The 25,880-nt window shown below is 41.3% G+C and overlaps 1 protein-coding gene across 1 annotated transcript in view; it reads right to left on the minus strand.

Annotated features, from left to right (window-relative positions):
- The window catches only part of GLRA2 (glycine receptor alpha 2), a 215,602-nt gene that overhangs the window by 149,593 nt on the left and 40,129 nt on the right, over window positions 1-25,880 (minus strand). The window contains exon 4 of the mRNA XM_014607769.3: window positions 20,854-21,077. Coding sequence (XP_014463255.1) covers window positions 20,854-21,077 — 224 coding nt within the window. The remainder of the gene's footprint in view (window positions 1-20,853; window positions 21,078-25,880) is intronic.

The following is a 25,880-nucleotide window of genomic DNA, read 5'->3' on the forward strand; positions in this document are numbered from 1 at the left end:
TGCCAAAGATGGTTTATATGTGTAAGTTCATTTTCTAACCTAAAAGGAAGAAAGGAAGGAAGGAAGGAAGACAGGAAGAAAAAAAACTGAGCTGTGGAATATGTAATTTGCTTGAATTCACCTGAGTAAGTCTGGCCCCTCTGCCACACACTGCTCACAGACTGATGAGAGCTGGTGAGACAGATTCTATCACTCACCCTTGAGAAAGGGAGCTCAGTGGGAGTTTGACCTCAGACTTTCAGCTTAATGAAAAGAAGCATCTAGTTTTAGCCCCTCTAATAAAGCAAATGCAAGAAAGCAAACACTTCTAAATACCGGCTCCACACCTCTGAGGTGTAAACAGCCTCCATTGACTTCAAGGATAATATAGTTAGTTGCTTCAGGAGATGAGCACAGAACAGAATGTATAATGTTTGTTCACAGGACGAATAACAACATCTCCTCTTTCTTTTCCTAATGAATGGTACTTTTCTGGGAGACTAAATTATTCACTGCTCACCTGGACAAATGGGGAGACATTTCCATTCACTGCATCAATGAGAGCAGCTCAAGAGAACATCTTCAGAGATACTTGCTAAACAATTTAGCAGAGGAGTTCTTCAAAAGTAGCAGATACCTTTGCCTTTGTTTCCCCCCTTACAACACGTATTGGACTGGAATCAGCTAACACTTACTACCTGGGCTGGGAGGCAGAGCTGTACTGCTACCCAGCGTGTCCACAGGTGGCAGATAGTGGAACAACCTTCAGGGAAAGTTAGCTGTGAAGTAAGCAAAGGTAACTCTGATGAATAAGCAGTCATGGACCAAGCAGCAACACTACCAGCATGTGGTGAGGACAGCAGATGGCAAACGTTTTCGTCCTAAAAAGCTGCATATATCCTTTGATGGTGCTGTGACATGGTGAGTACAGGTCACCAATATAATAAGCCTTCCCAACACCAGCCATGGGTATAGCAGTCCTCAATGGCAGAACAGGCAGAAAATGTTAGAATCGCAATAGCTGCAAAAGTGAATGAAAGCTGCAGTCGAATGAGATCCCCAGTTGCCTTGGTCTCCTTGCCATTGGATCAAGGTCCCATTCTGTCAAGACCCTTGGAAGCTGATGTGCAGCAGCTTCTCCATGATAAAAGAAGTCATGCACAGGTGTCTTCACTGAAAACAGCTTTTCCAGCACATTCCTCAAGCCTTTTGGTGAACAGCTAATAGTGACGGGAGCAGGATTGTGAGGTCCAGTAGCTCCTAGTCATGTACTGGCACAAAAGCAGCAGTTATAGATTTCATACACATTAGGGCTAGAAGGGACCTCACAAGATCATTGGGCGCAGCCCCCTGCCCAAGGGGCAGGAAGTCATCTAAGGTCAAAGGATCCCAGCAAGATAAGCATCCAAATGTTTCTTAAAAGAGTCCAGAGTAGGTGCTTGCACCACCTCTGGGTAGAATCTATTCCAGGCCCTGGGTCCTCAGACAGTAAAGGAGTTTTTCCTTATGTCTAGCCAAAACAGTCTTGGAGGAGTTTGTGACCATTGGACCTTGTCATCCCTTGGGGTGCTCTGGTGAACAGGTGTTCCCCCAGGTCCTGATGCATACCCCTTAAGTACTTATAGGCTGCCATCAAGTCACCACTGAGCCTTTGCTTCTCCAGACTGAAGAGTCGCGTGGCTCTCAGCCTGTCTTCATACGGCCTGTTCTGTTCTCTGATCATGCACATGGCTCTCTTCTAGACTCTCTCAAGCTTTTCCATGTCCTTTTTGAATTGTGGAGCCTAGAATTGGATGCAGTACTCCAATTGTGGCCTCACCAAGACTGAGTACAATAGGGGGATGACATCCTGAGACTTCCTTGAGAAGCATCAATGGATATAAGCCAGAGTTTTGCTTACCTTACTGGCTGGGGTATCACACTGGAGGCTCATGTTCATCTTGTGGTCAGTCATGACCCCCAAGTCTCTTTCGGCTATGGTGCTAGCAAGTGTAGCACTGCCGAGCCTATAAGTGTGACCCGGGTTGTTTTTTTTTTAAATGCCATCAGGTTTTTGTCCATCCACCTTACAAGCCTATCAAGATCAGCCTGGATCACCAGCCTATCCTCAAGCGTGGACACTGTTCCCCAAAATTTGGTGTCATCAGTGAACTTAGCCAGTCTACTTCTAACACCAGAATCCAGATCATTTATAAAGATGTTAAAAAGTACAGGTCCAAGAATGGAGCCTTGGGGGACAACACTGGTCACTGAGTGCCATGTTAGTTCAGTTCTGTCAACTACCACCCTCTGGGTCCAACCTCCAAGCCAGTTCCCAAACCATCGGACTGTAGTGTAGCTGAGGCCACAGCCGGCCAGTTTTTCCACGAGGACATTATGGGACACCAGATCAAAGGCTTTGTTAAAGTCCAGATATATGATATCAACCTCTTCCCCTTTGTCCAGGTGATATGTCATATGGTCATAGAAGGTTATGAGGTTGGTCAGGCAAGATCTACCTGCAACAAACCCGTGCTGTCTGTTCCTTAAAATGTTGCCTTCAGCTACCCTATTGAGAATGGTTTCTTTGATGATTTTTTCCAAGATCTTTCCAGGGATTGAGGTCAAACTGATTGGCCTGTAGTTCCCCAGGTTTTCCTTCCTCCCTTTCTTGAAGATAGGCACCACACTGGCCCTCTTCCAATCTTCAGGTACTTCACCCGAACACTACAAGTTGTCAAATATTCTTGCTAGTGGCCACGCTATGATGTCTGCCAGTTCCTTAAGCACTCTTGGGTGCAATCTATCTGGACCATCTGATCTGTGGGTGTCCAGCTTCTCAAGGTATTCCTTCATTAGGCTGATGCCAATGATGAGTGTATATTCACCCTTGCCCTGGCCATCCCACATCATGTTAGGCAGGGTGGTCCCTTTGGGATGATGAAAAACTGACGCAAAGTAATCTTTAAGTAGGTTGGCTTTTTTCTGGGTGTCAGTTGTCAACTGTCCCATTTCGTATAGCAGGGGACCAGTGTTACCCTTTTTTTTAATTTTGACTCCCCACATGTCTGAAGAAGGACTTTTAATTGTCCTTGATATGTGTAGCCAGTTAGCGTTTGGTTACAGCCTTGGCTTTCCTGGTTCACTCCCTACAGGCATGGACCAGTGCAGAGTACTCCTCCTTAGTGATATTTCCTATCTTCCATCCTTTATAAGCCTCACTTTTTAGATGTAAGAGGTCCACAAGTTCCCTGTTGAGCCAAGAGGGTTCCTGTGCCCTTTTACTACTTTTCCTATGGGTTGGGATGGACATCCCTTGTGCTTTTAGGATCATTCCCTTAAGGAGCAACCATCTGTTGTGAACTCCCCTCTCTGTTGAGTCATGGTCTCTCAGTTCCTCAAAAACAAGCCTCCTGAGCTTATCAAAGTTGGCTTTTCTAAAGCCGAGGACTTGCGCATTGTTAACTGACTTGCCAGCTTTGAAATGGATAGTGAAGATGATCAGCTTATGATCACTGTCTTCCAGCTTCCCTTTGATTCTTAGATCACTGACTAGATAAACCTCCTTGGCCATTACCAGGTCCAGCAGCGCCTTACCTCTAGTTAGCCCATAAACTTCTTGAGACAGGTAGAGCTCATCCATGCACCTGAGGAAGCTTTGTGACCAATCAGATTTGGCTGAGTGCACTTCCCTTGAGATGTTCTGGTAGTTGAAGTCCCTCATGACAACCATGCACTCAGAGTGTGCAGCCTCAGCCAGTTCTCTGGCAAATTCATGGTCAAGCTCTTGTTCCTGATTCGGAGGTCTATAGTAGACTTTTACAATTGTGTGCCCTTCAACATATTCCCCACATATTCTAACCAGAGGGTCTCCAGCCTTCCTCCATGAGTGCCAATCTCAGCTTGTAGGGGCATGTAGCTATCCTTGACATAGAGAGCTACACCCCGCCCCTTTTTTCAGCACAGTCTCTCCTGTACAGGGTGTAACCATCTATACCCATGGTCCAATCATAGAAGGAGTCCCACCAGGTCTCCATTATCCCTATGACATCATAGTTATTTCTGTTTAGCAGGAGGACCAGTTCCTCCTGTTCATTCCCTAAGCTCCTGGGATTAGTGTATAGACAAGTAAGAGTGCTGTCAGAGGTCATAAACTTCCTTGCACTCAGGGAGGAGCTCTGTTCATTGGGTGGGGTAGGAGTGGGTTCCCTTGAGCATCCAAACCTGCTGATTATGCGGTTGATGCTTGGTGGGCTTGCTTTGGTGGTTGTCCACCCATCCCATGGCAAGCTTAGTTAAAGCCCGGTCAAGTAGGTCAGTCATAGTTTCATAGTTTTATTGTAGCTAGGGTCAGGAGAGACCTGAACAGATCATCTAGCCTGACCCCCTGCCACAGGCAGGAATGAATGCTGGGTTCACAAGACCCCAGACAGGTGATCATCCAACCTCCTCTTGAACTTGCCCAAGGTAGGGGCGAGGACCATTTCCGTGGGAAGCTGGTTCCAGATTTTGGCCACCTAACTATAAAATATTGCTTTCTGATCTCTAACCTAAACCTATTCTCCATCAGCTTATTACCATTGTTCCTCGTCACCCCAGGTGGTGCTGGGGAGAAAAGGGCTCTACCTATTTGCTGTTGATCTTCCCTGATGAGCTTGTAGGCAGCCACTAGGTCTCCCCTCAGCCTCCTCTTGCTGAGGCTGAATAGGTTCAGGTCCTTCAGTCTCTCCTCATAGGGCCTGTCCTGCTGCCCTCTCACCAAGCGGGTGGCCCTCCTCTGAACCCTCTCCAGGCTAGCCACATCCCTTTTGAAGTGTGGCGCCCAGTACTGGACGCAGTACTCCAACTGCGGCCTGACCAAAGTCGCATAGAGGGGGAGTATCACCTATCTGGACCAGCTTGAGATGCACCTTTGGATGCATGACAAGGTATGGCTGGCCTTGCTGGCTGCAGTCTGGCAATGACAGCTCATGTTCATCTTGGAGTCAATAATGACTCCAAGACCCTTTCTGCCTCTGTGCTTTCAAGAAGGGAGCTCCCCAGCCTGTATGTATGCTGTGGATTCCTTCTCCCAAGGTGCAGCACCCTGCATTTGTCTACGGTGAACCCCATCCTATTCTTATCTGCCCACTTTTGTAGTCTGTCTAAATCTAGTTGCAGCCTCTCTCTCCCTTCAAGTGTGTCCACCTCGCCCCACATCTTAGCGTCTTCAGAAAATTTGGACAGCTTGCTTTCCACCCCCTCGTCCAAGTCGCTGATGAAGATGTTAAACAGTGCAGGCCTGAGGACCAAGTCCTGGGGTACCCCACTGCTCACATCTCGCCAGGTTGAGTACAACCCTTCCACCACTACTCTCTGGGTGCGCCCCATCAGCCAATTTTTTACCCATCCAACTGTGCAGGCATCAATGCTGCAGTTGCTTAATTTATTGATGAGGATGGGGTGAGAGACCCCATCACACCCCCTTCTCAGTCATTCTGGCTGAGAAGAGTTTCCTCCCCAGTGGAGTGAGGTGGAGGCCACTTCTTCCCAGCAGACTACTGCCTCTCTCTCCAAACAGCGGGGTGTGATTGTGGAAGCCAAAGCCTTCCTGATAGCACCAGCACGCTAGTCTTCTGTTAACTATCTCAATTATTCTCTCCTTCCTCAGCCCACTAGGAGAAGGTCATCTTGTACTTGGATGAGACAGTAGTATGATTCAGCAGCTGTAAGTGTAACTGAATTCAGGATCTACTCTGCTTACCCCACTTGAGCAGAGAAGAAGTGGTACTAAGTGCCCCAGACCCAATTCCATTGTGCAGAATTCAGTCTGGCTCTATGAACTGGCCCCATGTCACTTATCTGGCCCATGGGACCAAAGAGTTGAACAGTACTGGTCTATTGTAATGGGATCACTGACAGAAAATGTTGCAATAAAATGAATCCTCTCATATCTCACACTTACTTGACAAATTTCATGAGGGCCTCTGGAGACGACTATAGAATACAAGTGGCGACACTTTAACCGGCAATTACATTGATGAATGCTTTATTCATTAATAAATCAAAAGAAATGGCTTTTTAAAAATATGGGACAATTATTTTCAATGGACGCTGCCACCATAGCACTCAAGATGCTGTAAGAACAGCCTTTAAATGTAACGCAAGAAGCTTATAGTGCTTTTTCAGTAAAAACAGGTTTTCAAAACCAACCCTCCTAAATTCAAAGTGGGGAAATGGATTAAGGATTTGACTGTGTCTCTGACTATGAGTACAGCCCCCTTATGCCCTCTGCACACCCATCACCCATGCCTAGGCTGTGGGTCTAGTTCCAAGGGAGAGAACATGAATTGTAGATCTGGTGCTGTCCACTTGAGCAATTAGGCATTGAGAGGAAAGTAGGCAAAGCTATGGCTTGTTTCCCATATATGTCATCTCCCACAGCTGGCAGAACACAGAGGGGGAGTAAGCTGAACCCACAAGGGAGGTGAAGTAACCTTCCTACCAGGCATATCCCAAAAAACTGATTTCTGGAGAGAGTGCAACGTGAAAAGAAAACACACAGATTAAAAAAAAAGAGAGAGAACAGTGAACATGGGGAGTATAATCATACTCCCCATGAATATAATATAAACATGGGAACATGACTATAAAGAAACAATAGGTTTGGACATTACAAAATTATTGAATATGTTATTTAAAAACTTGGTCCCATCACAAGGTGTTAGTCTAGGAATTAAAAACATACACAAAGGGGCACAATGATATGGGCAGGTACTAGACAGACATCTAATAGTCTGGTGGCTGCATTCTAAAAAATATAGGACTTATGCTGTTAGTGGGACAGGTGGTTAAACCCATTGTGTTGTGACAACTACTCCAGGTCATGATTCAATACAAGAATTCTGCAGCTTGATATAATATTTAATACTACCCCACATACTTTGCACAGCAACTGAATCTATAGTTTTATGGTAATTCACTAGTATTAAAATACCTATAGCTGATGCCATATTACAACATACATATATTGAAAGCAAAGGGTGTTTGCTGCTAAAATTTAAATAAAGTCAAGCTGCTGAGATGGAGGACATCCCTGACATGTTCTGACTATTATTTTTTAATTTAATGTTAAAAGTTTGTAGTGAATTTTAATAGCGATTGCTGTTATTACAAAATTAATTGTCAATAGGTTTGTTTTTAAAAGAAAAATATATTTAATTTCAATACAGATCTAAATAAAATGAAAGATGTGAGCTAAATAACAATCCCCTTTATTAAATCACTGATTTTATATACTCTAATGATCACTGAAAAAATGCCCTTCCTGTGCATCATTGGGAGCTGTTTGTTGAAACAACTGGACATCCAGCCTATTTCCATTGTAATCTCTTTCTATTCAACCTTTACTCCATGACTCTTACCCTCCTCTCCCCTCTAATCCAAACTTGCACCCTGATTCCCTTTGTCTCTTATCCATCTCCCAGCTTCCTTATGCCCAACTCATATCCTCCATCCACTTCCATACATGCCAGGATCTGTTTCCATCTGTCCAATTCTCTCCATGACATTTGTGCTGAAGTTTCATCATTTGCTACTCTATAAGGGATAGAGCTGGTAGGCCAGTTCATTCCCTGGATAAAAATTCTCTCCATAGGACAGCTGCTGGCAGGATTAAACCCCTTAATATGCCAATAGTGGAAAATGCCAATAGTGGTAAAATGTTAAAGACACATCAGGGTATGTCCCTCATTTTCTTCAATCATCTCTTTAATTTGTTTGAGACTGCTGTAGCTCACCACTGTAGTTCTGATACACTGTGCTTGGTAGTGTCTCCTCTGATTTTTCTACAATGCTAGAATAATACTTTAAGATACTACATGTAAAGCATGCCTGTAGCTGTTCAGTTGTTGAAAGTTAAAACCAGGAAATATTAGCTCTAAGAAATTATTAAGAAAGCATGTGAACAACACATATACATATATACTTGAGCAACACATATCTCCAGTACATATTCCAAATAAAGCTTTGCTCCATTGGCAGTATAACAGAACATCCAACCTGATATCTGGGATTTAATGTATTGTTACTTTTTAGCAAATATTAACTAAAGTCTAAACCACTTCATATCTTTAAGCAGCTAACTTTCATTAGCCTGATGTGCTGTGAGTCACAGTTAAAATCCCATTTGATCTAAATCATAAAATTTGTCCAAGCACAGAACAATGATTCCACTGGCTTTGTTTCTTCAAAGCCAAGGAACCAGTGTTCCAGAAATGACAGTGCTATGTGACACATCAGCTGATTTTAAAAAATATATATAGTCTGACCATAAGCAAATCTGGGATATCTAGGACACTCTCTTCATTCCCTCCTGCCACCCCCTTTACCTTCCTCCACTCTCCCAAGTCAGTGGCACTGCTGCAGGTAGAGGTGCGGTGGGATGGGGTGGGGTTGTGAGCATATTCAGGTGGGTGGGTGGGCAGCAGTGTCTGCCTAGCACACCATGCCACTCTGCACCACTCCACCTCCCTGCCTGACTGCCTCATGCCCCTGTTCTTCCAGGACACTCATTTTAATTATTACCAGCCACCCAGGACCATCCTCTGAAATCCAGGACTGTCCCAGCTAAATTGGGATGTATGGTCACCCTGATTATATACTGAGTGGCTATGCCAGCATATTCTGAATATATTTATTTTAATTTAAATCATTAGTGTTTCTGATTGATCACTGTGGTTTAGATTATGACACTATTTCATAGTGATATACTGTACATTCACAATATAGCACCAGTGGTATCTGAAAAAATGATTCAGAGCCACATTGTCAAAAAATCTAACGTTCTGTACTATGTTTCATTTTCAAGCTGGCAACAGGCAGCAACAAGAACACCTTGGGTATGTCTGCACAGAACAATGCAGAGTTACACAGATATACCCCTAAATGGATACCAGAAGCAGTAGAGCCATATTAATGCAATGCTCCATCTGGGCAAATACGTCCTACCCCTCATCACTACTAATTAGCACAGCCAGAATGCCATAATAAAACAGGAATACTGCTTCTGGTACCTATGCTGGCTCATTTAGAGTGGCAATGTGCCATGTAAACAAACTTAGTTTCAGAGAAGAGAGAGACTTTATCCATGGATATTACTATATGGTAATAAGGACCCAATCAGGGCCCTCTTCTCCTTAGGGAAGAATAAGTGTTCAATTCACATATAGGTTAACAAAACAGTGAATGGGACTGATTGTTATGGTAGATTTCTTGTTAATGGCAAAAAAAGTTTTGCATCTTATTCCCCATTGTAATACATAGATTGTTCACTATACCAATGAATGATTTTCTAATTACTTCTCAACCAGTTCTAGGAAATTAAAATCAAATAGTATTTCACTTAAGCTTTAAAATAATATAATTAGTCATTTTTATACGGAAAAAAATTAATTTAATCTCTGCCTTTCCTTACATTGTTTCTTCATTATGGTTTTGTTTTCCTCTTGGCTTGATACCATCTCTGTTCTAAGCAGCATATTGAAATGCAAACCAATTCTAAATGCATGGTATAGCAATATACTTTTTTGCACCATTCATTTAGAATTAGGCCCCCAGAGAACCCTTTGTACAGCACATCATGTACCAGCAATAGTGCCAGGAAGATCATTTCTACATGGTATGTAATATCACAGGTCACTTCAATGTAGATGAAACCATTGCCCATAAAGAGCTCATGTACACAGATGTGTACCTTGGCCAGCATCCAATTAGCAGCTTGGTGGTATCTCATTAGCACAATTTTCCATAACTAAAAGCCTGTGTACACACACACACACACACACACACACACACACACACACACACACTATGGAGATATATATATTTTCCCCCACAAAGAAAAACTCAATATTGTTCAGGCTCCACAATCTCCCCTGCCCCTTTTGTTTAAAAATAAAAGTGTCATTTTAATTCTGTTTGAAAAATATGTTCATAAGACTGAAGGGGACCTCCTGGATCACTGAATCCAGGCCCCTGCTATCACAGGCAACCACATAATTATGATTAAATTCTTATCATAAAAACTTAGTGAGGCCTCTTGTCCTTTACTTTAAATTGCTCTTTCCCCTCCCTGGTGTTTATTCCCAAGAGGTGTTCAAAGACAGTGATTATATCTCTTTCTCAACTTTTTTTCCCTAGCCTAAACAAGCCCAGCTCTTTTGCTTTTTTCTTGTGTGGTAGGTATGTTGCTTTTTTGTGTAAAAGGAGTCTAAGTTCATGAGTTGCCAGTTATCTGTTAGTGTGAATCCTTAATTTACTTTAAATGTTTTATGGTGTGAGATAGATTAGCCAACCCTGTGTTATTAAAAAGCTAATCTTGCCTTCTTCAATCAGTATGATCTATGGAGTTTTGACAATAGCCATGCTGCTTGCATAACAAACATTCCTATCAGTCTTTATCATAAGCAAACCAAACAGAGGAGGCCAATAGAAATATAGAGATATCACAGAGCCAGTCAGCCAGATCATCACTGTGGATCTGGACACTCTAACTTGAGGAGGTGAAAATAAAAGAGTCAACAGAGGGTAATGGAAGGAATCATCAGCAACGAAGAGGGTGTGAAAATTGTCCCCAGGGTTGAGGAGACTGTCAGGAAGGAATCCTAGCTGGCTTTGTTAAAAGAACCAAAACTGGGTGAAAAAAAAAGAGAGAGAGAAAAATTAGATGGGCTGCACTGGGCTGGATTAGAGTATGTGTGGGCAGCTGATGGTAGAGGACAAACTTTGGGTTCAGTCAAAATGAAAATGGCTGCTATCTCATGGGAGAAGCACTTTTAACAGTTTTAAAGGACATGATTGTTAATACTGATAATCATATTCATATGAAATCTGGCACTGGACTCATATATCAATCAATGACAGTTTGATGATTCACCATGTCTCTATAGTATTGGGCACATTTTAAAAATGTCTCTTAGTTCCAGCACAAATCACATATGTATAAGGAGTTTCCTTGTCATAAGCAATGTGAGTCAGATGTCATAAAAAATGTTTTAAAAGCACCCCCTTTTTGAAAGCACTACATTTAAAGCACTACATTTGAAAGCACTGCATTTCTGTGTTTTATTCTTCTTAGACTTACTTTCATCAGTCCAAGAGTTAACTTTGAGCCATGTGAAGAACTTTACATTTCTTTAAATGTCATAGGAAAGAACACAGGATTTTATATCAAAAGAGAGCTAATCATTTTTTCTTGTGCTAAATCTAAAGAACCTAAAATTTTCCCAAAGGAAACAGAATCTTGTGTTAGCAAAGGCTGACTTCCAAAGAAAATTCCAACCTGTCAGTATCATGGTAGGACATGATGTAACCAACGCAATTGGAAAAAAATCAGGAAAAGGTATTCACAATGGAAGTTGCACCTCACATAACAGTGATGTTCATCCTAATAACTGATTTTCTTCTCCTTCCCTTTCTTTTAACAAAAACAAGAAAAATCTAGTAGAATCATAATTCTCTTAAACCCCAAAATTAGATTATAGAATAAAATGAATCAAATTTAAAACCAAAGATATATAGGCAAAGTTCAGATGTTCAAAAAGCCCAAGGCAGAACCAATCTAACCTACGTGGGTTTCTGTAAGCCCCGTAGGTTAGAAAGGGAGTGAACAAAACATATGTTTGCCCTTTGGTAGGGGACATGCAGCATGCCTGCACTGGCCAAGCCAGCAGGTTGAAGACACTCCTGCATGCCTCCCACCATACCTTATGGACTCCCAGGGTGCTAGAGAATGCTGAGCAGAGCCAAGCAGGCAGGACACCCCTGATTGGCTGCCCCCCCTACCCCTATCACCACAGGCCCTTCCCTTATGCCCAGCTCTAGGCTTCCAGGACAGCCCCAAAGCAGGTCACCATGGCACATCCAGCAGCCCAACTGGCAGCAGAAGGAGGAAAGAGCTCTCCACAGAAAGAAGGATCAAGAGTTTCAGAGCTCCGGTGAAAAGCAGGTATTGGCAGAAGATGCCTGGAGCGATTAATGCAATTGCAATTCCTGCAATGCACTGGGCACCTGTTGCCCCCACCTGTCATTCACTGGAGCTCTGAGGGACCTGGTCCTTCCTTCTGCAGAGCACCCCTTTCCCCACCGCATAGCACAGGGCTGCTAGGTACCTGCTGCCGCTGCCTGCCATTCACCAGAGCTCCAAGAGGCCCAATCTTTCCTTCTGCAGGGCACTCCCTGCCACCTAGGAATATGATATAAAAATAAAAAATTACTGAGCTATAGATGCTCCCTTCTCCTGCCCCCCATCCAACCATGGGTAACAGCTGGCTGCAGTTAGGCTACAGGCTAGGCAAAAGGGCTTTGCTGATTTAGCTCTCTGAGAGCCCAGGGGAAGGACTGGCTACGTACTTGGCTGGAGCAGCCAACTATGGGTCAGCTGCTAACACACCTCCTCATGAGGGAAGGTTAGCAAGGGCTACAAGGCAACCTGGAATCCCAGTGGGCAGCAACCTAATTTGAGTTGGAATCTGGTACAGAAGTTCAATAGAGATCTGGGGTCATGATAGACCACAAAAATGAACATGAGCCACCAATGCAAATGTCATAGCTGGCAGAGCAAATCAAACACTGGCATGCATCTCAAGCAAGGCTAAGGACATCCTCTCACTCTACTCGGCCTTGGTGAGACTGCAGCTGGAGTACTGCATCCAGTTCTGGGTACCACACTTCAGGAAGGCTGTGGAGAAGCTTGAGAGACTCCAAAGCAGGGCCATATGTATGATTAGAGGTCTGATCATACAAGGAGAGGCTGAAAGACATGGGACTGCTCAGCCTGAAGAAAAGAAGACTTCAAAGGGACTTGGTGGCAGCCTATAAGTATATAAGGGGCATACATCAGCACCTGGGGGAGCATCTATTTACCAAAGCACCCCAGGGGAAGACAAGAAACAATGGACACAAACTGATTGAAGATTACTTCAGATTGGACGTAAGGAAATTTTTCTTTACAATTCAAGTGCCTAAGGTCTGGAATAGACTGCCCCCAGTTGCTTACACTGAAAATCTTTATAAAGAAGTCATGAGGCATACCTTGCTGGGGTCATCTGACCCCACCAGTCTTTCCTGCCCAAGTGCAGAGGGGCTGGACCTGATGATCTCATGAGGTCCCTTCCAGCCCCTAACATCTATGAATATACTGGTCCAACTTAAATCGATTAAGTTGGAGACCACACTAATCTAGGTCTATCTTAGACTGGCTTATATCATTTTCAACCTGTCTCTGTGCACCGAATTTCTGTTCAGTTACACGTGTAGACTGGTTCCAAATCACTTATACCAGTTTGTATGTAATGTCTGTACCCAGCCATAGAGTACTGTTCATCTGTGGAATGTTCTCTACCTACAGCACTGTTCAATTAGATTAGGCCTTATAGTTTAATTATTATATACCAGGTCCTCAGCTGGCATAAACTTACATATCTCTATTAACGTAAATAGAGCCCCACCATTGATATTAGGCCTGTGCAAAGCGGCTAGTATTCACTTCGGATTCAGCTGATTCAGGGGGCAGTGATTTGATTTGGTGATTCAAATCACTGTCCCAAATCAGTTTGGTCAAATCTGATTCAGAGATTCATGAATCACCCAGGCCCATCCCCCCAGGCTGGTAATGGCTGCCCTGCCTGCTCCAGCTCCCAGCACTTGTTAAAAAAAAGCCCCGACTCAGCGGGTACTGCTGGGCAGGGGGTGATCCCTGCTGCCCCCCCCCCACTGCCCCACACTGCATGGGGGGCTCTGCATAAGACCCCTGACTCCCCCCCCACCCTGCTCCCACAGCCCCTCCATGGCTGCCTCAGCCGCCACGGCTCCAGCCCTTTAAGAACCCCCCTCCCCGAAAAAAACCCTGGATTCGCTGTTCCTGCCAGTATTGATTCCCACTACCCCCCACTGCCCTGCACCACATGGGGGGCTCTGCATGAGCCCCTGAAGCTGCTGCAGGAGCGGTGAGTCCTGGGCCTTTTCTCTGTTTTTTTTCCTTAAGGGGCCGGAGCTGAGTTGGGTGGGACTTGGGGGAGTGGGGGGGCCATTGGGGGGCCCACACAGAGCCCCTCCATGCAGTGGGGGGAAGCAGGGATTGCCCCTGGCCTGGCAGCACCTGGTGAGCACCGGGGCTTTCCTTTAAAGGGCCGAGAGCTGGGGTGGTTGGGGCAGCCATGTGGGGGCTGGGGGAGCAAGCAGGAGTCAGGGAGGCTGGCAGAGCAGGCAGAGGATGAGGGCTGTCAGCGGTCCCCCCATGGCTGCTTCCCCCCTAATACTTAATAGCTCAGAGTCGGCTGCAGCTCCCTGCTGCAGCCACTGGGGACTGTCCAAATCCTCAAAGCTCTCTGAATCTTTTCTGAAGATTTGGAGAGCTTTGAATCAATTTGGACCTTTTAATTGGTCCCCTGATTCAATTCAGATTCAGAAATTCGGCCACTGAATCTGGCCAAATCTCCTCCAAATTGAATCACCACCCGAAGCTTTGCACAGCCCTAATTGATATCAGGTATAAGTCTGGGACAAAGACAGTCTTAGAACTACATCATCTTCACTGCCAAGGAAACTAGTACAGTTATGGACTAAGAGTAGAATTCTACTTTGCCATTAAGATGAGCATCACTTATACCTTTTAGATGTTCAGGTTACCCAATAATATTCTACTTTCCCTCACATAATAGCCTGAATCATACCTACATGCCTCAAAAGTTTACATTGCCACTTATTTGCCATACTACATATTTTGAGATGCAATTCAATGTCTATGGGGCATCTAAATCCATTTATTTCCCATTGCAATTCAACCTTACCATAGAAATACAGAAATGTTGCATAAACCCACAAAATTGTAAGCAACAAAAAACCACAACTACTGACTGACTCTGAACTAGGACCAGCATGATGGTGATGGTACTGTAGCCTAGGGGGTACACACATGCTCAGGACAGAAGAAACGTGAAAAACCCTGGTTACCACATTAGAAGACAGCAATCTAATTCCCAGGCCAGAGGCCAGGGAGAATTGAGAGTGCTTCCTGCTGACTTAGGTCATTGGGCAGCCAAGAGGGAAAGGATTATGGGAAAAGAAGAAGCATTAACAAGAGGGAACATAACCCTTGGAATCAGGGATGTGGATACTGGAGAAGGGAGAGGTAGGCAGCAGGTGGGGTAATGAGCCCTTGATTCATTTTGCTCACAGACATGTTTTCCTCACAGGGAAGAAGGTACTCTTCTGGGACATAGAAAATATGGGTTCCAACCCCCTATAAACTTTTTGTGTTATTGACCATGTACACATATATCTTCTTAGGTCAGAAGTCTGGCTAAGATATGCATGCCTTATGTGGCTGGGGAAATAGAATTCTGAGTGAAATTAGGCCTCTTAGCATGGTTACAATTCCCCTTTGACTTTTGAACATGCCAACTACTAATATCAGCAATACGTAGGTCCAGAGTCAGTACTCATAATATTTCCATGGTACTAGGCTGAATCTTCTATACACCCTGGTTTTTTTAGCAGTGAAATTCTTTTTTTTTTTTTTAACATGTCCACAGATAACCCTATATGTTCTGCCCTGTTCATCAATAGCATTTTATAACTGGATCAGGACCAGGAGTTGACATCATAGAATGGAAATAGTCAGAATAGCTGCATAACATCCAGGTTTGTGAAGACAAGAAAATCCAATATAAAGACAGCTATTACAAAAAAGAAAACAGATATTCTGAAATGGTTTGAGTAATTTCCTAGGTGGTTCCTCCAAAGTTTTTTATAGCTACTGTAACTGCAACCATAAAGAAAGAAGAAAATGAAAACTAATATTTCAAACAAAAGCCTCTGAATTGGACTTTACAAGACAGTGTAACAAACTGAAATATTTGCATGTTCATAAGTTCCTCTGGATGAGAGAAGGAGGACACTAAATGTCAGGGACTTAACTGCATCACATTCTAAGACACCAAATACCATATTAAATTCTTGTTGGCTGTGCCAGGGCTAGGCCTTCCAATGGTAGTAGGAAAAGGTGAACTCTATAAGGTCCCCGAAGAGAAGGCTTGCATAAGGTTTAAGCAATTAAGAATTTATTAATGTATCTTTATTTAGTATCTTGTCAATCAGGGTGTATCTTCTTGACTTGGAAATTGACCAGAAGAAAGTAGATCAGCATGGTAATGCAAGAGAAATAAATAGTAAGATGTAACTTAGCCATGTGTATGTGTTAGCTTGTGACTGGATGAGTCAAAAACTAATGTAGGTGTAAAGATGTATGTTTTCAAGAGAACTTTGAATCTATGTATCATAGCATTTTCCCTCTCTGTCAGATGGACTGACCAGTCAAATGACAGTGTATAAAGGTTACTGTCAAACCTGCAGCAATCAGGCTGGAATATGTTTCCCTGGAAGTTGCAACAGTTCTGTATCTAGCTGATATAGTTAAGATGCCTTGAACATATTAGAATAATCAAATAAGCATCTATGGCAGCAAAGAAAGTCACTTAGTTAAGCAAAATGTCCCCTCACCCAAGTAAAATAAGCCATCTATCTGGTTCTGATCAACAGTGCAGTCAGTCAGAAGTGAGCTGCTGGGGATCAAGTAGCACAAACACCTATCTTAAGTCAGACTTCCATTCAGAGATTCCAAGTGACTCTTGAAAACCTTCACCATACGTAATTATTGTTATTTAATTATTTATTGTTGGTGGTGCCTACAGTGTCTTAAAGGAAATACAATTTCTACTCCAAAGAGACCTTGAAGGAGAAGGGGTTGCAGGCTTGGAAGGGGCATTGGAGGAGGGTGGAGGGAACTCCCCAGGAGGTGAAGCGAGTGGGGAAAAAAAAGTAGGAAGAGCTTTCTTATACCTGGATGTAAATGGTGGTTAGGAAGCACAGCTGGGATTGTCTGTAGGGTTTGCTTGTGTCGGGGTGTACACAGGGAAACCATAGATGAGGGTGCAGGTGCGGGGAAGTTGGAGTTTTCAGGTTTGGGGCTATTACTTGGGGAATAGACATTTTTTTTCTCTCTGTGGGTTGTTCGTCTTTTTATTGTAAGCCACTTACTCTGAAGTTATTGGATAGGGTGGGATATAAATCTAATAAATGAATAAATATATTGAGGCATGGCACAATGAGCACACTGGGAAACAGGAGAAGAGAAGTCAGGTTTTACAGCAACATTACTGGGGTTACTTATGTCCAGAGGCTGCAATGACCTCCAGTGGGTGGACACAGACTACAGTGTCAGGGCCGGAAAAGGGTATGATCACAGATTTTTACAGGACTACATTTTCTTGGTTTGTATTGGTCGTTTGTTTGCTTTCCCCTATAAAAAATATATAAAATGGAAGTCAATTATAATGGATTTTCCAATAATGAAACTCCATTGGAAGGACTATGGAATACTTGAAGACAATAGAACATCCTTACCACTGTCTGAGATAAAAATAAAAAATTACAGTTGCACTTCTAAAGAACATCTCTTAAAGTGAAGACATTCTTTGAATATAGTGGTTTTGTAACCACTAATTTCTGTGAGACCTGAATAAAGGTATGTGCCCTAGAAGCTATTATAGTATTAATAATATTAATATGTATTTAACAGTATTGGCCTAAGTAGGGTCTCTCTCTCAGCTCTTCCATGTCTCTCTAACACACTCTCTATACATGGTTTTAAAATTTCCTAAAGTCACAGAATCCTTTCATATCACTTCTTCTGTCATGGAACGCCTACTCCTGTCCTAAAGACTAATGCAGAACCAGGCAAATTGGTCTGGGAATGGTGTAGTGCCTCTTGGCCCGTTCCCCTGTTAGCCCCAGTCTTTCTGCAGAACTCCTGATTACCTATCATAGGACCCCAGACTTTAGCAGGACACTGTTTGGAAAGCACTTCTCAAACCCCAGAGCCTTATTAGTGAACAATCTGAGAGTCTAAAATATTGTGCATTAATTAGGGTCTGGAGTTAGAGAAGAGCTCCTTCCCCCATACAGCAGAAAGACAACTGGTCCCTATTTGCTTTCCATCAGCAAAGCTTGAGTGACCTTTTCCACTCACTGGGATGAGAAAATTGTTCATATACATCACAAGAGATTCACCTACCCTCATGGCTAAATTATGCCCCTCCCCTAAAGATTTCTGTAACCTACAGGGTTACAATCCTTGCTGAATACAGCATCTTGCCACATGCCTTGAGCAGCACACAAACACCAACCAAGTTCTTTAAAAACTTATACATATTGCCTTGTATTAGGCTTCTGAATTCATATTTGAGCCTGGAAATAACTAGCTTGATTTTTCAAAAACTTCTTCCATTGAGCTGAAGTACTAGCTTAGGACTCTAAGCCTAGAAGCCCATTTTCTAGACCCTTGGCCTTGAGCTCAACAATTAGAAGTCTCCTCATTCCTTTGGAGGAGAGAGATTAGAACAAACAATAAAATAGGTCTGGGGCTACTGGGGAGCATTACACTTCACCCCTATATGCTTTTTAAATGTTACCAGTGCAGTGTATAATGCATCTATGTTATTACAGTAATGCATCAGAAATGCCTTATTTTTAATTCAGTGCCTACTGAGATTCACAGGGGTGCAGGTTGTAGCCGTGTTGGTCTAAGGACATAGGCAGACAAGATTCTTTGGGTGAAACTGGTATCTTTTATTAGACCAACTTAAATAGTTGGAAAACAATTATAAGCAAGCTTTAGGGTTCAAAAACCCTTCGTCAGGCAAAGGAAGTTTCAGCAGTTGGTGCGTGCTCTTCCTGGATGGAAGATTCACTGCACTTTTATAAACAATATTTTATATATTTTATTTTGAATTCCCTTTACCTTGATTTTACTGTATTTTCCAGTAAGATAAGGCATGTTAAGATGTCACTTTTTATATTTGCAAAGGAGTATGAACATTTAAAGCATAGTGGGTATGTGTACACATGCCCCTCCAGTGCTGTTGTTACTCTGCTGTGCTGGCAGTGCATGGTTATTTTTAGCCGCTTTGTCACCATAGTGCCGCACTATAGCAAGGGAGAGCATTGCTACAGCGATGTAGCTGTTGCATCATGGTTTGTGCCCGCCAATGTCGTTCCTCATAATGCAACTAAAGTAATAGTATGATGGATTGAAAGCATATGTGGATGATTTAAACAGTTATTTTTTACTTTTTTTAGTGTGTGATTCTCAATATTCTTACAATTTATGTTCACTGTAAATATAACTAATAATCATAATTCATGTTGTGCTTTATAATTCATTGTGCTTTATAATTACTATGCAAACTGTCTGATAATATTATGCAATGCAAATGGGAAACCATACTCTTAGCACAAAATACGAATAGTGTTTACTTTCTTTCAGATTAGCTTTCATTTAGATTTGTGAATTTAACAAATATGATATGACAGCCTGAAATATTACTTTTCCAGCATGGACAAATGTCAGAAAAATTATCCATCTGTGTAAAGAATGGCACCCAACTGCACTGTTGCCTCCAGTGTGATGGCGTCTGGTGTCACTCAAAGAAAAGGAAACATTTGTTTCTTTCTTGGGATTAAAGAAGAGATATTTGTAAATGACAGCCTCTGTTTATTGTCTGCTGTTTCACTTCTTAATTTCATTTTCACTCTGTATATTCTTATTTTGTTCAAAATATTAAGGTATGCCAATTGAAAATCTGACTTGATAAACATTTGCATTTCCTGCTATTTAATCCATCCAGATATCGTGGTGTTCTTATTACAAAATTTCCACAGAAATTCAATAAATTGGGAAGGTTTTTTTTTTTCCTATTGCATCACTAGTTTCTCCTTACAGAAAACAATAACAATTTGATGTTAAAAATTCATATTTTCAAACAAGCACAGGAATGCCCAATCAGAAATAATCACTCTCTAACAGTGCCTACTCTCTACAGTTCTTACACATGAGTATCTTTGATTGCAGCTAATAAGAACTTTGTACAGGCTAACAGCATAATTCAAAACAGATCTCCATGCAAATTAGTTAAATATCAGATATAATATAAAACTTATATAAACCAAGCATTGCAAGAAAAGAAGGATCTGCAGGAATGTACTAATTATGATTCATTTATTTAATAAAAGTAATAGAATTTATATAGTGTGTTTCCATTACCAGTATTAAGCAATTAATCAAATAGTGCACACAAACCTGAATGTCAAACAGATGATGTAGATTAGTTACAGATTATTCCTTTGCAATGCTTTTTACAACTATTTCAGATTTTCTGCATATGTACCATTTCATCAGGTCACATCAAGTTACATTGTGTCAAACAGCATTTATTAACTCTGCCTAAGCCTAATTGTATGACATACACTTCATTGCACTTTGTATAAAAAATAAACCACAACTCTTCTGATTTTCAAAATGCATGCAAATGATCTCCTGCATGCAGCAGATATTTGGGTGACTTTCACATTTATTATTTGTCAAGTAATTGCATGTCAAGAATTTCTTGACTTGAAATGTTCTTCAGCTGTTTGAAGTAACACATTCCCTTTATTTTTTTAAATTCAGCCCACAAAAGATGGAAAGGTCAATTTTCTACTTCTTTGAGAAGAGTGATTCCAACTGATGCAAATGGGAATTACTGATGCATATCAGTAAAATACTAGACACCCTTATGTTTGAAACAAGCCTAAGGAGGTACTTGCTCTGCTATATATATTCTACCTTGTGAAAAGTAAAAGGTTAGCAAGGAGAAGTAGGCAAACTTTTCTTCCACCCTGCTGAGTTCAAGTCTTATTCAAGTGTACATGAGGAACAATTAAGTACCTGTATGCAAGCGTAAATTCTATTCTAAAAATGTAGCCACATCAAGAATGACATCAAAGCAAGGTGGATAAAAGCAAGATTGTCTGACTTACCTGATACTGTAGAGAACTTTCCCCGTTTTAGAAATCCTCAGCAGCTTGTTGTCTGTTGTAACATCATGGAAGTTTGCACCTTTCTCATTGGCAAAGAACAAATCAGGCTTCCAAATAGAGTCCAACATGGATGGATCCAAATCCAAGGAATCATCAGGGTATTCGCTGTAAGCCAGACGTGAGTCATTCCATTGCTGTCTCAAAAAAATGTTCACTCTGTAGTCCTACAGAAATGTCATGTAAAAAAGTCACTAAATCTCCTGTCAAGATAAGAGGCTCATTTTAAGTGTTTTGGTGCGAACAGTGCTCAGTGGCTTAGTACAGCATCAATGATATAATAATGAGGGAGCTATCATTTTAAAATAGGGCAGTGCAACCAAACTAATGCAACAGATACATTTTCCAGTTAAAAAAATTATTCTCCTGATGGAGATAATACCAACTACAACCTTAATATTAACTACAATCCTCTGTGGAGAAAACATATATTAATATTCAGGATCTCAGAAGCATAGAGGTATTACTGCTGCCTGAATAGTTCAATAAATAATTATAAAGTAAAATAAAAAGGTAGGAAAATAGTCCAAGTAATTATTTAAACTAATTATTTACAATATGTAAATAAACAGATTCTAAAGCTCCAATAGATAGTTATTTATTCAAGTGGAGCTACATATGTGATAGATATATTTTTTACCTCCTGCTTGCATTTTTGTGGCCTTTTTGCATCTACTGTTTGTTATTTTTCTGTGTGTTCTCTAATTCTCTCTTCCTTCCCTGTAACCTGTCTTATTAATGTAATGATAATTGCATTCTTCTTTCTAGTAGCCTGTTAGTTACAGCTGAGAAGACAGCAATTATTAGATGGTTTATTTAGAACTAACATCAATACTTTGCTAAGAAATGATCATTAAGAGAGTATTAAAGGATAATTTAGGGCTTGGTCCAAGTCCCACTGAAGTCAATGGAAAGACATATACAGTGTCCTCCATGTTCTTAATGCATCATTCCTACAGAGTTTCTGTGCTTGGGCAATCGGGGTTTCATATGTTATGTTTTGTTTGCTGTTGTAATATTGAGCTGACTGTGAAATCAGTACATTTCACTGGCCTGAGGATACTTAGGCTAATAAAAACCCACATGCTATTCATACTAAATAATTTAGTTGTCAGAATATTTAAGGATATTTAAATTGATAATTTTAGTTGAAGAAAGAAATATGCTAGTGAAAAGTAATCAAAATAATTCCATCTGCTTTATTAAAATCTTGTATTTAGGGTTTGTTCTGCAGTATGTGAAAATGGCACCAATATGCTCTTGACTTGGAAAATGTATGAGTTGACATTTGTTTAGTTAAGCCATTGAACCACCTATTCTAGAGAATTTGCCATCCCTGAAATGTAAGCTAATATTCTCAGAGTGATTAGAAATGCAGTGAGCTACTTGCCAAATATGCAAACTCTGATGAATAAACCCCTCCAAGCTTAAGAGTTTCCCACCATTCATTCACTAGGCTTGTGATGAAAAATATGCTATTTATCTGACAGAAAATTTTAAACAGCTCCAAGCATAAGGACTGACAAGGCTCCTAAAATATAAGACAGTTTTTCATGACCTCTTTGGGAGCATGATTTATTTTTTAATTTTTATTCTGCCTACGTGTGGGTGTCAGCCAAAGCATGAGAATCAGAGGGACAAACAGTAATAAAGGACAAGTAGTGGAGAACTGAGCTCAAACAGTGCATTTGTTAGCAGTTCTGAAATGAGTATGCATAGACATTTGTATAGCCAACTGCATTTTTGCAGTGGCCTGGAATTCCATACAATTTAAGTCTAAGCAAATAGTCTGAGTTCGATGTTGCCATAGCTCCTTTGCATCCCATGAGGACACAGATACAGGGTGTCCTTTTCTCACTTTTTTATCTTAAAAAATTATTTTTGTCTTACAAGTTTATGTTTTAGAAATATATATGTATGTATATGAGACAGTATCAACCAGACAGCAATGAGACTCTGTTTTCATAACTGGCTCAGGAAAGAAGACTGGTAGTGGCATCAGAGACTGCTTGGGAAAAAATATTCAGTTTGCAAAGGGCTTTTCATATCTAAAATAGGACACACTGAAGTTTCATGCATGCAAAGAAATGTATTTTTTCAGAGCACTGTAATGCGTCAGTCAAATCACTTAGTTCTTTCTATTTCCTGGAAATATCTAAAAAAAAAAATGTATTCAGCAGGCTTCTGTAGGCACTAATTTACATTACAAGGAACTTTTTTTGGACACAAATCTATAAAAATAATATTCAAACTCACCATTTTAGTATATTTGGTAATGCTTTCTCTGAGCATCTAAGTTTTGTTAGGAATATTATTATAATCTGCTTATCTCTAAAAATTTGGCTTCTGGCTTTGATGTAAAAATAAAAGGGGGAAAGCTGTATATTACAAACTTTATAGTACAGTCATGACTTTCTTTCTCTGCAGTACTTAGGGCAGCATTGGGAGTAGAAAGTCATGGGGTGCTAGGGAAAAAATAGGTTAAGTACCTGCAACGGTACTTGGTATAACATTCTGTTTTTTTCTGAAATTGTGCCTTTTTCTTGAAATCTTGAATATCTTTCCAGGAAGGAGTTTCTTCCAAGAAGAACATCACAATGCAGCAAGTCAGACAGCAGATTTTGTACGTATCTGAAAGTATGCAGAGGTGAAAGATTCTGAAATACTCATACAGGGCTGTTTTGTGCCAGCTGAAGATCTGGTTCAGGAACTTTCTCCAACTGCATTCATTATTCTTATGAGAAATGTGGTCTGAACCCCAGGTTGGGAAACAACACAAGTAATAACACAACTGAGTATACTTAAAGGCATGTTGGGAGAATTTATTATTTGAAGATTAAGGGTTCAGTCCACAGATACACCAAGTTCATACCAAATGGTTGAGAAGATATGGTGACAGAAGATGGCTCTAATTTGCCTTTTGGTTTCTCTACTTCTGGATCAAGTAGAGATCAATGTGGCAACAGTATCACTTATAAGAGGTGCAGGCAGCTGCTCCACCAGCTGCAAAACTGGCCGAGAAAGCCCTGTTCACAACATCGCCTTCCTCACTCCCTTATCTGCCCCCTGCCTATATACTGGCTTTTCCTTCAAGATATTTGAGGTACGCAGCTGCCCCACCCAGCCTCAGCTGCACACAACATATGGAAAACTGTGCAAAATATATTGAAAAGCTTCTTAAAATTTCACTATGTGGGTGCACCTACATGAGATGTTTACTGCCTAATTACCTCCACAATAAAAAGTCTCTGCATCTACACATATGGCCCTATTAGGCTTCAGTAAACTAATAAATGCTGCTGTAAATTAGTGCTTGTATATACAAGTACTATCCTGTGGCAGTGTTATTTACTGTGCAGCTACACAGATGTAGATGCCTATGGGGCAGACTGGAGCACCTACCAGAGTTAGCTCCACACTGGAGCACACTTATGCCCCACCCAGCCCCTCCACAGCACACTGAGCCAGGTCAAAGCAGCCCCAGCTTGGCAGGGTGACCCCCTGCCAACTAGGGATACTTCAACCCGGCTCAGCATGCCAAGCACATGTGTAAAAGTGGCACCTGGGAGCAATAAACTCCAGTGCAATATGCACCAGAGTTTATTGCTTCATATTAATTGCATATGTAGATGCACCCAGTGAGCTCTAAATATTAATATCTACTGGCAAGCAGTTGTTCCATAGTTTGTTGTATAGCTCTGAAGAGCAGAATATGCAAGTGGATGTGTAGTTAGGTATGTAAGTAGTCCCACTGATTTCTGTGTGCATAAAACTATACTCTGCTTGCTTATGTTGCTGAACTGGGGCCTAAAGACATGTCTGTATAGCTTTCCGCCCAACTCTGCATCCCCAGCTGACCAGATAAGCCCCACTCTCTTACTCATTTTAGGGTACACTAGAGACTGACAGTAAGACAAAGTAGATGGTGTAGGAGTGGCCCTGAATAGGTTGGAGCAGACCTGAGCAACACACCATCAGCACTCAGGCTTTCTTAAAATAAAGAGCATGAAGCTGGCCCAGGGGTATGCCCTTACAGGTTGCTCTGAACCATCTGCTCAGCCTGCCCGTCCAGTTACACCAGCAGAGAAGTTAGCCCACAATGTCGGCTGTTGATTATAATGCATACAAGCAATGTAGTCCCCTCCCAATTAGCCGTTTCTATAATTAACAATTAAATTACCAATGTACAACTACTCTTAGTTTCTCTTACAGCTGATAGCTAAATAACCTGGTCATTAGTAGTAATGAACAACTGAATTCTTTGGGACTGTTGCCCAACTTGATGTAGATTACTCATCTTTGATATTTAACTACAGTTGTTTTGTGCCGAGGCTTTCTGCATGTGTGTGAATATGTGTATGCATGTGCACTGAGGACTTGCAGCTGAATGCCATACCTGTAAAAAAAATCTAAAAATAAACATGAAGTAATCTGACCAAATTCAACCCTGGTGTAACTCTGCTTTCTCCAATGAAGTTAGTTATCTCAGAAATTAGTGTGACGTTTTCTTCACAAATAAATATAGGATAAGATTTAAAAAACACCTAAAAAGGGAGAGGGAAAGATACTCAGAGACTGTAATTGGCTCTGGATTGGGCCCCTTAAAGTTTATTATTGTTTTGGCATCTTGTTTTGCTTCCTTATCTGGAAGAAAACATCATTTAAAAGATGATACTGTCTCATGTATTCATTATCATTCAAAAGCATTAGCAGGGAAGTGTTTTGTTTCCATGGAGCATTTTATACAATTTGGAGTGAAAACTGTCAGCAAACCTGAAGTCTGTTTTACGAGCTGAATTTTGTAAACAATATAGTTTTTAATAAAGATAAGCTTTTAGATATATTTGTTCCATTAAAACAAACGAACACATTTCTTCAAAGGCCAAATAATTTCAGTAAATACCAGGTGAAATTATGCAGGATGGAAATCTAAAAGTTGGTTAGCAGTAATCTAAATCTTCTCTCATTGA

The sequence above is a fragment of the Alligator mississippiensis genome, chromosome 1 (assembly GCF_030867095.1).
Source record: "Alligator mississippiensis isolate rAllMis1 chromosome 1, rAllMis1, whole genome shotgun sequence".
Classification (NCBI taxonomy): domain Eukaryota; kingdom Metazoa; phylum Chordata; order Crocodylia; family Alligatoridae; genus Alligator; species Alligator mississippiensis.